The sequence below is a fragment of the Leuresthes tenuis genome, unplaced genomic scaffold (assembly GCF_036924035.1).
Source record: "Leuresthes tenuis unplaced genomic scaffold, fLeuTen1.0.hap1 SCAF_12, whole genome shotgun sequence".
Lineage (NCBI taxonomy): Eukaryota > Metazoa > Chordata > Actinopteri > Atheriniformes > Atherinopsidae > Leuresthes > Leuresthes tenuis.
In genome coordinates, this window is record NW_027325366.1 from 7,811,615 (window position 1) to 7,827,145 (window position 15,531).

At 42.3% G+C, this 15,531-nt stretch overlaps 2 protein-coding genes across 3 annotated transcripts; one reads left to right on the forward strand and one right to left on the reverse strand.

The window, feature by feature from the left end:
* Window positions 1–16: 16 nt before the first annotated feature.
* LOC140320131 (endoribonuclease YbeY-like) lies at window positions 17–2,054 on the reverse strand. Its single transcript, XM_072397937.1, has 4 exons — window positions 1,487–2,054; window positions 1,198–1,329; window positions 905–973; window positions 17–293 (listed from the first exon to the last, which is right to left on the reverse strand). The coding sequence occupies exons 1-4, from the start codon at window positions 1,694–1,696 to the stop codon at window positions 198–200; spliced, it is 507 nt and encodes a 168-aa protein (XP_072254038.1). The 5' UTR covers window positions 1,697–2,054; the 3' UTR covers window positions 17–197.
* Window positions 2,055–2,071: 17 nt separating this feature from the next.
* On the forward strand, window positions 2,072–15,398 carry mcm3ap (minichromosome maintenance complex component 3 associated protein). Of its 2 annotated transcripts, none has more exons than XM_072397932.1 (29): window positions 2,072–3,933; window positions 4,383–4,630; window positions 5,212–5,293; window positions 5,409–5,562; window positions 5,685–5,884; window positions 5,973–6,112; window positions 6,491–6,688; window positions 6,855–7,123; window positions 7,260–7,422; window positions 7,926–8,086; window positions 8,264–8,490; window positions 8,720–8,967; window positions 9,052–9,152; window positions 9,246–9,377; window positions 9,603–9,716; window positions 9,876–10,028; window positions 10,178–10,375; window positions 10,459–10,527; window positions 10,608–10,742; window positions 10,852–10,996; window positions 11,367–11,631; window positions 11,771–11,868; window positions 12,339–12,729; window positions 12,838–13,128; window positions 13,254–13,383; window positions 14,095–14,280; window positions 14,370–14,520; window positions 14,715–15,274; window positions 15,305–15,398. In XM_072397932.1, the coding sequence occupies exons 1-28, from the start codon at window positions 2,439–2,441 to the stop codon at window positions 14,880–14,882; spliced, it is 6,312 nt and encodes a 2,103-aa protein (XP_072254033.1). In that variant the 5' UTR covers window positions 2,072–2,438; the 3' UTR covers window positions 14,883–15,274; window positions 15,305–15,398. The 2 variants fall into 2 exon arrangements, with proteins under 2 accessions (XP_072254033.1, XP_072254034.1); XM_072397933.1 differs by having other exon boundaries at window positions 4,389–4,630.
* Window positions 15,399–15,531: the final 133 nt, after the last annotated feature.

Consider the following 15,531-nt stretch of genomic DNA (forward strand, 5'->3'; position numbering starts at 1 on the left):
AAATCCACAGTCAAACTTACTGCAGGTGATTTACTTCAAGTTCTCAAATAATTGCAGGAAATCTTGATTTGACTTGATAAAAGAGCAGTCCTTTTAGATTTGATTATGAACTATACTATTGAATAAAACTAATCTGCCAGGACATTTCAAAACAATTAGTGCAGTGTTCAACTGAAGTCAGCAGGTTGCAGCCACTGTCACCTATCTTGGCTGCATCTCTTCATCAGTGGCTCCAGATGTCGGCCTGTGAGTCTGCTGTACTCACTTAAAATGTAACTTTCCCTCTGCAGCATCTGTAAGCAAATTACATCATCTATCACTGTTTAACAACAACAGATGTTCCCTGATTTCAATGAGCGAGGTTCACATGTTCAGTTTGAATAGAAACAAGCCATTAAACAATTTGGATTTAAAACAATTGTTGGACCAAAGTTTCTTTGCTTGAACTTATATTGTGACTATGTCCAAGAGCAGAAATTTGTTTAAACAGCAGATATCAAAGAGCTTGGCAAAACAAAGAAGGGGAAAAAAACAAAGGACAGGTCCCATAAATGTAAACGATATTTTAGTAATTTTAAGAAAATGTCACAAATTACCATGGATGACAATAACCTGCTATGGGATTTATCACTGGAACTACTATTATTGATGTGATACTACTTTCCAACTAAAGAACATAGACCTGTAAACTGTAACAAGTGAGGTGGAAATACACAAACATGGATTTTTAATAAAATATATGATTTTCCTATACATATTTGAAATGTGTCATTGCTCAAAGGAAAGACATGAGATTAAGTGTGGCAGAGGAGGGGAAAAACAAGAATTTATTTGGACACATCTGCATGTAAGTGCAAGTTATTTGGCAAAATATAACTGAATATCAAGAGTTCACCATACAAACCTCTGCCCATTCCTCCTCTGTCTCATGTCTGTAGCCCAACAAGTGACAGATGCCATGTGCAGTGGCAACCTAAGGAGGCAACAGGAAAACCAGGACACAACCAATCAATGCCAACTAATTATATAATATACACAATAAGTTTGGACACATGTAAAGGTGCAGTCATTTAGTTGAAACACCAATTAGTGTTTAATTTAAACCATAAACCGCTCTCTTTTAACTAACAATTGGTAAATTAACTGACAATATTGTAGGTGAAACACATGAGAAACAGTAATGCAATGGCCACTCACTGTAAGAGCACCGTGGAGCTCTACAGATTCGTCCCGACACTGCTTCATAATAAACTCGACCCCGAGGAAAATGTCCCCAAGGTTCAGTTCATCTCCATGAAGGGGGGAAGGCAGTTTCCCAGGTCTCAGGTCCTAGAAAACACATAGAATTCGCTCTTTAAACATATGATAGATTTAATTATCCTATAAAGTTACACATATCACAGCAACTTATTGAACACGTTAGCTAAACTGGTAGTTTGTTCACTTTTTAGTTCTTCATCATATTTGTGTAGGCAGCAATATTCACCTCGTAGAATGGAAATGAGAGAACATCCGTTGGCACATTTTTCTTTCTGTAAATGTGATTAATTTGCTGAATCCTGTGGTTGTCAACGCAAATAATTCCTAAATCAAATTTCTGGATGCCCAGTATATGTCTCAGAGTGTCAATATCTTTTCTCAGTCTAGCGCGGCGAAGAGGTACCACCTTCTGGAGATTCCGCAGGACGACTCCCATTTTAAAACTCGACTTAGAAACAGAACACGGCTGTCAAAAATGCAGACACATGCGTGAACGTTAAATCCGACGCCAACTACGGCACAACTGTGGCGGCAGGTTTTAAGAGAAAGGTTTGCGTTAGCCGCTAGTGATGTTCAGTCATTAAGGGTCGGCGGAATTCAAGGTGACACTTGCGAGGTATATCTCACAAAAACAGACAATGTAGATTTTTTATCTTGATTTTGTATGTGACAAAAATGTTGATAAAATTAATCACTTTACGTCACTTAATAAAAACGACGGCTTGCCTGATAGTTCCGAACCTCTTCGAATGATCATGACACCCGCGGAACGGAGTTTTCGTTTGAGCGGGTACTTACGTTCATCGGACCGGAACCGGATGTGGAAAATGTGTTTATACCAGTAAAACAATATAGCAAAGACTAACTGAAAGGTGGACATTTTTATCTATTAACGTTGTATAATCTACTCTTATATCTGAGGAAACCATTTTATCCCGTAAGTAAAGAAACCTCAATAGCAACAAGAAAACTTTTCGAAGAAACTTTATCAGTGCTTGGATTGTTAGCCTATGCTAGCAGCCGAGCTATGCATTTTTGTTTGTCCTCGTATTCGTATCGTTTTGAAAGCTTTTAACCGAAACTTATGAATAATGGTGTTGTAAGATCACTGTTCAAGAGCTCCAGTGACATTTGTTTAATTCAAAACAAAATACTGAACATTCGGTAATATTTGCGCCATGAATCCATCCAATCCATTTGGCAGTCCTCAAGGAGCTTTCCAAGCTCCAAGCACCATCAAGACTGGTTTATTCCAATCATTTGCACCGCAGAGTTCCAGCACTCAGGCCCAAGGTATGAGTTTTTTTCAATCATCCTTGTTTGGACAGCCGTCAGTTTTGAGTCAACCTTCATCTCATGGGAATAACATCTTTGGACAAGCCCCAGATTTCGGACAGTCGCCTGCACAGCTCCCGTCACTCCCTGTTATGAGCCGGCCTCCAGCATTTGGACAGCAATCATCAGGAATGAATAGCTCAAGTTTTGGTAGTAGCACAACTCCAGCTTTTGGACAAAATCAGGGTTTGGGTTTTGTGCAGACGCCTGCATTTGGGCAATCCTCTGCATTTGACCAGGCTGCAGGATGTGGCAAACAACCAGCTGTGTTTAACCAGCAGTCTTCTAGCTTTGGGAACTCTCAGATGACTACAGATCCCACCACTACCCTTGGGCAGTCTCAGCCACCTAATTTTGGACAATCTCCGTTTGGACAATTGTCCTCTACCAGTGGCCCCACCACTGTATTTGGGACAACTCAGAACGTGACCCAGAACAGAGCATTTGGTTCTTCAGAGTTCAGTTTCAAGCCAGCCAATGAAGCTCTTTTCAAACCCATCTTCAGTGCAAGCCCAGAGCCAACTAACCCCCAAACTTCTTCATTGTCTAGCTCAACTTTTGGTGGCACTGGGCACCAGACAAGTTCCAACACCATTAGTAACATCACCACAACCAGCTTTTCTCTATTGACTACTGCTAAGCCTGGGCCACTGGGCTTCAATTTCTCAGAACCGACTGCAGCCCCCTCCATTTCCATTCAAAATGATCCACCAACTGGCAATGGCAGTGGTGCTACTAACACTCTTCAGTTCACCTTTTCCCAGCCAGCTGCCCCTTCCAGCTCCTGCACCACAACTTCCACCACAGAGCCCACAACCCCATCGTCTTTCAAATTTTCAGCCAAAACCCCCCAGGTTCAGCCAGGAGTCTTATCAGATGGAGCTAGTTTTGGTCAGCCCTCGGTTTTTGGTGAGACCAAAGCTAAAGCAGATACTAGCACTGGTGATAAAGGGAGTACCCTTGTAGGCCAAGGGGATACAAATGTATTTACACGATTTAGCAAAGGCACCAAGCGCAAGGATGATCTAACAGTTTCTAGCTCAGGGCTGGAGAAACCAACAACTGAGGAGGGTGTTCCACCTGGAACAGATTCACCAAGACATCCTTCAAAGAGGCCTCTAATAAGGTCTCGTGGCCCGCCAGGGAACTTATTTACCCAGGCACTAAGCAGTATTCGTAGAGATCGCACTAACCCAATGAAGCAAGAGGCCACAAAGGAAGTTCAGAAGCAGACAATGGATAGGGAAGAAGTTCAAGCTCAGAGTGATGACCTGTCTCCTACACCACCTGCCATGCAGCTGCCAAACAGAGATGTGTTGGAAAAATCTGAAAAGTCAGGTGAGATGTACAAATTTTACACGCTGAGCATGACCTGCATTAAAATTAATTGTGAACATTTCAAGAAAATGTATAATACACACAGACTATATATGACTGAAACCATTACTGGGTGAATGGTTAAATTTACATTTGATCAACAATTATTAAAATTATTAAGTTATTAATCTTTGAGATCACAGACTAGTTCATTTTATGTGATGGCGTTACTTGAAGTATTTCCACATTTAACATAAAATATAATCATAAAATGTAAGAATGGGTATATTTTAGTGATATTTATTGGTCAAACAATAGTGGAAAGCATCAAATGTTCATGAATTTCTTTTGTGCAGCTTTCCTCCTATTGTGAAAAACAGAATAGTATTGACCCATACAGAATCCTACATGTTTGACATAAAATAGAATATTTTGCACAGTTGAGATGAATTAATTTTGTTATCCTCTAGATTCAGCTATTACTCCAGACCCAAGGGCTGAAGGATTGACCCCTATGAGTCGTGGTGTACGCAGGGAGAGCTTGGACAGCCTGAGTGGCATGTCTCCCAATGACCTCACCACCATCCAGTGCAGGAATGTGCCTCCAGCCCTCAACAAAAAGGACGTGATTGAGAAACATTTTGCACGTTTTGGTAAACTCCAAAAGGTCTCCTGCCGGCCTGCCAAGAATGTGGCCATGGTACACTTTCACGACCATGTGAGTTGCCTCTGTTAAATTTTTGTCAATATAAGCAAGTTTCTCTTACTCTGGCTTTTTATAGTTAAATTGAACCCCAAAATGATTATTATAAACTCCAGCTGGAATTTAATGTTGAGTTTCTTTTTGGAAGTTGGTTGGGCAGTTAAATACATGTATGGAAAAAATTGCTGGTGTTTTAAGAGTGGTTCAGGAATTACTGCTTCAGTTACTGCAAAATTAGAATTTCCCCTCAAAATCAATATGAAGGTTGGGTGCTACACTTAACTATATAGCTGTACCCCTCAGTAATTTATGAGAACCCCCCCCCCCCCTCATAATATCAAGGTCTTAAGTTAATTTCCCAAGGGGGCGAATTCTATTGATATAGCCAGTTCCTTTCAAATCTGGGCTAAATGCAAAAGCCTAGATATCTGGTAAACTTTCACTTTTAAACCAAATTATTCCCAGTTTTAGCCCAGACGTCTATCGGTCTTTTAGACATATATTTAACTAAAATATGGTCATTAGGAAGGTTTTCCTCTCACAATCTTAATACACACAATTTGCTTTTTCTCTTTGTCGAATTTCATCTCCTTCAGGCAGCCGCTTCAAAAGCCAAGAAGAGAGGCAAAGTCCTCCATAGACACGAGCTCCTCCTTTTTTGGCATAAAAAGAAGCAGAGTAAGTACAAGCTATGGAATCTCAATAAATAATGAAATGGTTGCCGGTGAAAAACTTTAGGTTTTTGCTATGATTAATTTGATTATTTAGAGATTTGTTTATTTTTGTGGATTAGGTCCGCGGGACAAAGGGAACAGACCTACAGCAGGAAAGGAGGAGGCAGAAGGAGAAAATCAGGAAGTCACAGAGTCCATGGCTGCTTCTTCCCCACTCAGAAGGCCTACACTCAGACCTGCAGCGCTCAGTGGCTCACTCGTCTTCAGCCAAAGGTAACACAATATGAAAATATTTGAGAGCATTTGATATGTAACTTTAAAAGCATTGCCATCACGCTGTAAAAAAAAAGTAACTGCAGCACCGTGGCACCCTAACATCTTGTCTTTTCTGTCAGTTCTCCAGTCAGGAAGTCATCCCCAGTCAAGGTGCTGCAGTTTGACTCAGAGCCCCAGAAAGAGAGCAGCACCGAGACCCAGAGTCTAGAGCGCCCTGTCCCCATCCCTTCCTCCCTTCTCCACCTCATTGACCAGGTGGCTGAGACTGCAGAGGAGAAATACCGTTTCCTGGAGCAGAGAGATAAGATCTTGCGTCAAGGTAAAAGGCTCTCATGTCAGTCTGCTGCACCCATTGACAGTGCTGAGAATGTGATCAACATCACAGTTGTGTGCATTTGTCCTCACAGGTCGACCCAAGCGGACAGACCTGGATCTGTCAAGTGTTTTTGTGGGGACGTGTCCTGACATGTGTCCAGAGAAGGAGAGGTACATGAGGGAAACTCGGAACCAGCTTAGTATATTCGAGCTTATCCCCAACACGGAGATGGTAATTTCCTTCTTTTTAGTCGTGTCAGTATTGTAAGATGTTAAATCATATCTATGAGGAATTCACTGAATTCTTTTAGACACATTCGGAGATCATTTTATGGTAGGACCTCCTCTTCAAAGCCCAGTGCACAAAAGGAAATGTCCTATTTCTAACCATCTAGATAGATTTATGGTTTGTTGGGGTACATTTGCGTATAAAAAACAATATGTGGCATAAGACCATATTATTCTATTATTCATTTATACTGAATATTGAATAATAAAATGTATATTGAAGCTAAATGGATATGGGCAAATAACGATGCTTTAAGTGGAAGCTTATCGGGGCTTTTAAGAAAGGAAGGACTCTGACGACAAACCTCCTGTCCCCGTGTAGGTGGATCACTCAGCAGCCATCAAGGAGTACAGCCGCTCATCGGCCGATCAAGAAGAGCCCCTGCCCCATGAGCTGCGTCCCCTACCTGTTCTCAGCATGACCATGGACTACTTGGTGACTCAGATCATGGATCAAAGGGAAAACAACTACCGGGACTGGTATGACTTCGTGTGGAACAGGACTCGTGGAATTCGCAAGGTAAAGGCAGAAAACCCAGCTCTGTTGCTTTTTGTAATGTGTTGTTTCTTTTTCAAAAGCAATATGGAAAGTATTTCAGGCTCACCACTTTCCCAGTCCAGTCATTATTTTGAAGAGGTACAACACATGTGTTGGAGTGTGACTCTCTCCTCTGTCATACCCTCAGGACATCACCCAGCAGCGCCTATGCTGCCCACACACTGTATCACTAATCGAAAAGTGCACACGCTTCCACGTGCACTGCGCCCACCACCTCTGCGAAGAGCATATGTCGTCATTTGACGCTAAAATCAACAACGAGAACATGACAAAGTGCCTGCAGAGTCTGAAGGAAATGTACGAGGACCTGGCAACACATCAAACCTTTTGCCCCAGTGAGGCTGAGTTCCGCCAGTACAGCGTGCTGCTGAGACTCAATGATGGTGACATCCTGCGGTGAGTCAGGGAGACGCACATACCGAAACGCTCACTTTATGCTCACAGTATGTTTCATATATGAAGTTGGTTTAGTGTCTTTAGCTGCTACCTGTGAGTTTTCTGCATAAGCGACTCACACTTAATGTCCACACAGTGAGGTGCAGCATTTCCGTGATGAGGTGCGCAACTCCCCTGAGGTGAAGTTTGCAGTTCAAGCTTTTGCTGCTGTCAGCAGCAACAACTTTGTGCGCTTCTTCAAGCTGGTGAAAGGAGCCTCTTATCTCGCCAGCTGCCTCTTGCACAGATACTTCAATCAGGTCAGAAACTAACTTGCAGTGTATTAACACGTATTATCAATAAGGTTGATATAAACAAAATGCCACTGTTAATTTTTCTTATTGAATCTAGTCCAGACATGAATGAGGAGATGATAATTGAATAGTATAAAAAAGTGAATAAACTGATTATTTTGTGAATAAGCTATTATTTTGAATGGAAAAAATGCTGATTATTAATAACAGTGAATGTGGAAAATATTAATTAAAGAGATTTGAAAACAAATTAGATCGACAAATTGTTAAATTTGAGACAGTTGAGAATTTTAATATACTTTTTTTTTTTTAAATGCTGAAATATCTTAAAAGTATCAATCAGAATTGTTGGAAATTGTTGAGTTTTCATACTATTGAACTAATCATTTAATTGACTGATCGTTGCAGGTCTGTGTCTTGAATGGGCATTTTCCAGGTTTCACAACTGAAATGTGTTCTCTTTAACAAATGTGCATTGTCCTTCTTTTGTATTAAACATGTTTATATAGGTCAGAGCTAAAGCACTGAAGACCCTAAACATGGCTCACACTATGGGTCCACGATCCAAGATACCTTTTCCAGTTGATGATGTGGTTCGAATGCTAATGTTCCACAACACTGCAGAAGCAGTCAACTTCATCCAGCAATACGGACTCAACGTCAATGACGGGTAATAGAGTGCTGCTGGTGTCTCACTTAAATTATTTCAGCCAGGATCAATTAAGCTGGCATGTAGTCCAAAGAACAGGACCATCTCAGAAAGTGATCATTGAATTGAACCTCACCTGATGAGAACCAGAAATATGCCTATTTTCTTTTTGTACACTTCACAAACTTGTGTTTGCAGTGTGGTGGCGCTGAGTCGAATAGCCTTTCAGGAGCCAGAACTCCCCCTATCCCAGAAGAAGTCAGAGGTTATCCTCGCAAAGAAAATGGTGCTGGTTGGACAGGTGGTGAATGGAGGCCCTCTGCCTAACCCTCCCCACCACATCCCCTTCTGTAGTTTTGATTCTCAGAATAAATACCGTGGAGGAGAAGACACACTGGCTGAGCCCACTTCCAGCTACAATAAAGGTATTGGCTCCACGTTAATGCTCTTTATCCCCACAAATATTTTTTTTAAAGCATGATTTACATACATGCGTCTCATAAAGACTGTTTACATGTATATTGAGAAACTTTTTTTTTTTTTAAATCTACATGACCGATTCAACTTTGACTTGTATAATTTCATTTGAAGCCCTGGTTAAATGAACTAATTAACTGAATAAATAGGAGCTAATGTTTTTCTTCTTTGTCTTAGCTGTTGCTGCCAGTGTGGAGGTTACAGCACCACCCAGCATCGATATGGCAACTCCGTTTGTGCTGGTCAAGGCTTCAGATGCATTTGCGCTACCTCCAGCTGTTCCAACTGAGAGAGGAGAGCCCAGTGAGCCGTACCGTCCTCCGGCCCAACCAGCAGACTCCCTGCAGCTGTTCCAACCAATCTCTCAACCTGGGCCTGTCCAACTACCACCTCTGCCAAAACCTCAGCTGGTGTACGCTGATGAGGTGGGGGCAATCTCTGCTAAACACCAGATTAACTTGTTTTCTTTTTTTTGCAAAGTAATCATGCTTTCCCCATTCCCACTTCAGGACATTATGGCTGAACTTGACTGCTTGATAGAAGAGGTGGTTGAAGCAGCAGTGAGGGAGGTGGCTGATGCTGGTGCTAGCTATGCCATAACAGCTCTTGCGTAAGTTTATATTGTGAATCTGATGACTCTATGTTGGAGGCAGTGGAGTCACACTGATTACGATTTAATTTGCTGTCCTGTTTCCTTTTGAAGGGAGAGTGCCGTGCAGGTGGAGTCACTAGTGAGTGAGGTTTTGGAACAGATGTTGCAGGAGATTTCCTCCAATGAGATCAAGTTAGAGCAAGAGCGTGTTGCCCAAGAAAAGCGCAAGCTTGAAGAAGCGAGGTTGGTCTGATGAGAGCCTGTTTGTAACACCTTTTTACCTTCAGTTTGTCAGAAAAGGGGAATTCATTTTCCACCCCTGCACGAAACTACACAAAAAACATCAAAAGCACTCCGCCAACAAACTTTGTGTGGTATTCTGCCACCATGGTGACCGCCTCTTGCATATTAAAAGCCAATTTTTGACATTTCACTCACGTTTCCTTTCCTGTGTGGTTTGTGTGTCAGGCGTATGCAGGAGCACACAGCCTTCCTGGCTGAGTTCAGCTGCTCTCTCTGCGCAGAGATCATCCATGAAGTGTTAGATGAGACCATACAGGAGACCATCTCCTCTGAGATTCAGTAAGATCTCAATAGCTCATGTAGAAATTTGTGAACTTTCTTGAAATAATACTGAAATGGTATAGGTAAAAAGGCATATCACTATGCACTCTCTGTCTTCAAGTGACACACTTACTGTCCACTCAATTTAAATGGACTTTTGTCTTATTCCTCTATCAGGGAGGCAGTCAATGAGAAAGCCAAACGTGTGGCTAGATGCACAGAGGAGGTCTGCACCAGTCTAATCGAGGAGACTTTGAGTACAGACATTGCTCTGTTGGTGGAGGACATCCTTGAAGCTCAGTTACAATGTATCCACAAGTACATTAAAAGGTACCAATGAAAAGAATACGCAATAAATGTATGTAGCTGGTCAGTTTGAAATGTTTAACAACATTTGAGTGTGCCACTTGAACTGCGATAGGCTCTACTTTAAATATTCTTTTCTGGTTGATCTCTAATTTCCATTTTGCTCTTATCAGGTGGCGTGACGTAGTGGCGGTTCGTCGTCAGCTGAAGAGACAGATGCGAGGTTTTCCCGCAGCGCCTTGCTGCGTTGACACTCGCTTCAAACTGAAGGCTCTCGCTCCCAGTGCCCCTGCTCAGCCCTCCATAGCAGATCTGGCCCGTGGGTTGGTCAACCTGGGAAACGCTGGCACACTGGCATTGTCCAGCACCAGGTTTGTTTACCCTCAGTCAGTAAATGGTGTTTCTTTTGATCAGGAGTGAGCACCAGTGAAAAGTGTTTTCGTGTCTTTTTTAGGTTGTTGAAAATGAGACAAGAAGCGATCCACCAGATGAGAGTCCACTACTATTATCAGCAGCTGCTTGAGTAAGTCCCAGACATGTTCATTCAATTCGTGATCCTTTTCACAAAGCAGCATTTTGACATGTTTGTGGTGTTGCTTTCAGGGAGACTGCATGGGCTCCACTTGACCTTCCAGCACTGGTGACAGAAAATGTCCCCTACACACATGACCGGATCTATTGGAAAGCGCTTCTGCTTTTACCCAGTGACCACGAAAGTGTAGCCAGCCTGGCAGACAGGTGAGCATCATTTTGGAGAGTTTGATTGTGTTGAATGTCTTTTCATTACAGAAATGCTGTGCTTACTGCAACCTTTAAGCTGGCTCAGTGTGTCCTGTCTGTTTTTCAGGATCCTGTCAGACTGGCTGGAGGTGAAACTTGGTGGTGACAGGGAGTCAGAGGAGAAGCCTGATGGCACACTGCAGACACTGTGTGTCACCAACACGCTGCAGGAGAAAGAACGGCACACTCGGAAAGTCCACATTACCGTCAAGGTTAGATCAAACGGGCTGTATTGTCACATGTGCAGCTGGGAGATGGAAAACATGATCTTGTTTCAGAAAAATTGTCAAGTGACATTACAGGAGGTGTAAGCTTGATGATGTATTTGTCACATATTGGTGCACTAAGTGTGAGCTTATTGAAATGCGTCATGGCATCTTCTTCAGGCTAAACAATAATTTGAAAGGGATTAAGAAGAATTATAGTTAAAGAATGTAAAAATTTTTAAAAAAAGCAACCTCTACCTTTTTTCTAACTTTTCTAATCTCTTCAAATGTACTTCTGTAATGTACTAGCTTTTTTTTTTTTTCTGCCTTCAATTCCTGCCTTGTAAAATGTTGTTCTTTCCTTGCTGTCTTTCAGGCATCCCAAGGCCCTCTGACTGAAGACAACCTGTCAAAAATTGAGGAGTCTTCTGAATTCCAGGGAACAGGAGCCCTCATAATGTTGCTCCCTGCCCTGCATACAGGGATGTCTGGGCAGGAGGAGCAGGATGTACCTCTGCTGTCAGCTTTACTTCAGCTCAAACAGCTGCAGCAAGCCAACACCTGGCACTGTCCACTGCCTCTTGTTCTTCTGGTGCCAGGGCCCAATGTTGGTTTTGCCGATGAAAAGAAACTCGAAGAAGGTAACTGATGAAAAAAGCAATAATTTAAGCTATGGTAACCAGTAAAAACACAACTGGGGCTGTTCCGATATGTGTTTATAGATGCAGGTTTGTGAATTTTGACAAAACGTGTTAAATGTGAATTATTTTTGTCTCTTAGTCCTCATGCTGCACACACTGACGAAGGAAGGGTTAATATCAGAATACACATTCTTCTTCATACCTGAGACCACGAGTGACCTGCAGGGATCCGAACAGGTACAACACACTCGCGTACACAGAAACAAACCTTTTTATTTCACAGAGCGTTTACAGATACCACTCAGCCTTTTGAAATTCCACTTGGCATTACAGAGCTTGTTCACACAACAACACTTGCTGTAGTTTAAGGACAGCATTGATAAATTCGTCTGGTGATATTAAAACATGTTTCTTTTGCTGGGAAAAATGAGACTAACTGTGATATTTGTAGATGAACTGTCTCCCTGCACTGTGGTCCTCTACAGAAACTCAAAATACATTATAGGGAAGTTGTATTGGAAGAGATGTTTAAAGAAACATAATGGCAAGGTTGGTTTGTTAGTTGCTCTCTGGTTGTGGCAAACCAAACTAGTTCTTATCTGCTTCTATATAGAATCACCTTCGAACCGCTGTAGTGTTAGACGGGTGAGTGTCAGCTCTTGATCTTCTCTGTCTTCTCTCCCACCTGTTGTGCTGCGTGTCCCTAGTTAAGACAGGCTATGTGTTGGCTGATGTCCCGTGCTCCACCACCCTTCCCACTCTCGTGCCAAACCTTGGTGCAGCTCATTGAGGCCAGTTTGAGTCGTGAATTCAGTCCCAGAGTTTATGGCAACCGCCAGGAGCGAGCTGCTGCCCAACTTCCATCTCAGGACCCAGCCCCTGTCATCCAGCTCTACAATGCAGTCCTGGCTCACATTTCTGACAAAGTTGCCTCTCAGGATCTTTGCACACTCTCATGGCCACCAGGGGAATTCTGCCTGCCTGATACCCGTGACTTTGTCCCTCATCTGGCCTGGAACTCTGCTCATCATCTGGCCTGGCTGCGTAAAGCCATTCTCAGCCTACAGCTGCCAAAGTGGGAGCAGCAATGTGCATCAGGTTAGTTACTGAGACACATTTGTGTGTGGAGAAAAGCTGCTGCTGCTTAGTTTATTGATAGATGTGAACAAAATGAACATAATGAAGTATCTCAACATTTCTGTACAGACTCGTGGTCAGAACTCTGCTCCTCCATCTTTCACTATGCTGCTATGATCCCTGCATCGCATAACAGTCAGCCTCTCCTAATGTCACGGCTGGAGAACGTTCTGGAAAGGGTCCGGCTAAAGGTACAGCATACCCGAGCCCCTGGTTCCATGGTAACCACTGCAAACTGTAGCGATGGAGTGCAGAGTGCACATGCTGCCTTCAGTCGAATTCCATGGGATGATGTTGTGGTTATATGTATAGACCACAAGCTGAAAGACTGGCAGATACCTGGACCACCTACCTATGAAGGTGAGCCTTTTCCCAGAGCGAGTGTTCTGGAGAAAAACTCATACATATTTCCTACTCATGCTGCTTCTGATTTAGACCTACTTTAGAATGAAGTGGATATTTACTTGTTTGTGCTGTTGTTTCAGATGCTGTGACAGAGGATGGGGAGATCCTGGTTTACTTCCCCACAGAGTCACTGAAGGGCTTTGAGCCACCTGAAGAATGGACTCAGGCTGTCAGACAAACACACAGAGACAAGCAGCAGGAGAAGGAGAAGTAAGGAGCCCCAAAAGCTTCCTGATTCTTGTAGACTTTTTTATTAACTGTAAAGCATTTGGTTGCAGTATGTCTCCTCAAGACGTTTTAAAGTTTCTGCTACATTTCAAATTTTTTAAGATATAGTTGTTGTAATTTAACAGACATTTATATATTATGGATGGGCATTTTCAGTGATTTTTGATGTTGACTAATCAATATAATTAAAGTTGATTAGTCAATACATCATCATTAATCACCAAAGCAGTTATTTGTTCCTGTCATTTGCTTGTCACAAGCGTTTAGCTGCAACAAAACCAGTCGTTTTTCGTTGTTTTTCCGTCTGGTCTTTTTGCTTGTGCAACATTTTTGTGACTGTTTGGTGAGAAAACTCTCATCGTGCTGGGTAGAACCGTGGTAAGCTCGCTTCATCCCACATATAATGTACATTCGACTTTGTTGTCCAGTTCAGTGAAATACCGTCATGCTTCACTTCGTTTTGTTGCTTCCACTCTAGAAACAAACTCTAGCAGAAACAGCCTTGTTAACAATAATTCTGCGTCTCTACATAGTGAGTCTCCTCCTGCCTCAAACTAAAAGTAGTCGACTATGTGCGCCCTTTGGACTAATCGCTTAGTTGTGCACATCTCTAAAATATACATGTATAAAATCATATTGTGTGCTTGAAGTGATTCAGTTAATTTAGTCCTTTTGCTCAATTTCCCTCCTCAGCACAAGTAAAGCTGCCTGTGCACCATCATCCAGTCTGTCTATCAGACAGAGGTTGTTCCACAGTCTGGCAGAGCCTGTCGAGTCACCAACAGCTCCACTAGACATTACACATTCTCCAACAGCACAAGAGCTGCTGGCCCACAAAGTCCTCCACAGCTTACAAGAAGAGAAGGCTGAAAGCAAGAGGTACAGTTGCATCGTTGCTGATGGCGATTAGGTTTGGTGCGTGTGAGATATTCTGCTGGATGTCATATTTAACACTACTCTCTCTGCAGGAGTATGGAGCAGCTTCAGCGATGGCTGGATGGTGACCCCTTGGACCACTTGTCCACTCCACTTTTCATTCCTTCCTCCACCCTGCTTTCAGTGCCTACAACCATGAAGTGTGTGTCTGCAGACGGAACTCAAGAGACTGCTGCCTCGCAGGTAAAACACAATCTCTTAGTTTTCTTAAAAAATGTATGATGTTCTACAAATAGCCATTCTTCACAATAGTAATGGTAGCAGATTTGGCAAATACTGTTCAATTACACACAAGCTACACGGCATATCCAACTGATTACATTATACTTTTGCTGTCTCAGCAAAAATAATAAATTGTCGTTGTCTTGACTTCTCAGAAGGCAGAGATTGATGAGCTGCCAGAAAAAGCAGCATGGCTGAAGACCCCTCCCGTATCTTTGGCATGGCGACTGAAGGATCTGCAGCGACAAATTTTAGCAAGCCAAGAGGAAGAGCTGGCCTGTAAACTGAAGCTGAATGGTCTGCTGAGCATTGTAGATCACTGACAAACTACTGCTGAGAAATGTGTGTAAATGTGACCCTTTAAACTAAACAAATCATCTGCCTGCTTGTGAGAGGCCAATATGAAATGTATTCTGTCTGTGACATGCTAAGTTCTCTCTGGAGGTAATTTCACATTATTCTATTGTACTACTGCAGTCAAATCCACTGCAAGTATGTGTGTGTTATGTTTTATGTATTTGCAGAAGTGAAATAAAGTTCTTTACTCATGGTTTAGTTTTGTAACACTGATTTATACATTTTCAATGTTTACAGTTAGTGTGACATTTAATTGTTTTTGTCGAGTTTTTTTTTTTTTTTTTCCACAAACCTGATCACATGTTGATACCTAAGGTGTGTTGAAGAGAGGCTTCCTCTCATGTTTGACTTTGATGTGGTTATTTTCCAAAAATATCTACAAAAGCAGCTTCAACTTACAGAACGACTTCATTTCTGTAAATTCTGTCTTTATACTGCCGAATTAAGAAATTAATGAATAAAAGTTGTATTTTCGTGTAAAACTCCGATTTGAGCTCGTTGGTCATCCAGAGGGTCTATGATTGGACCTATGATGAGCACATGTGTGATGTTTGTCCTGAGAGCAATCTGATTGGAAAACCTTCACCTAAAGACCCGCCCAATCCGTTCGTGATT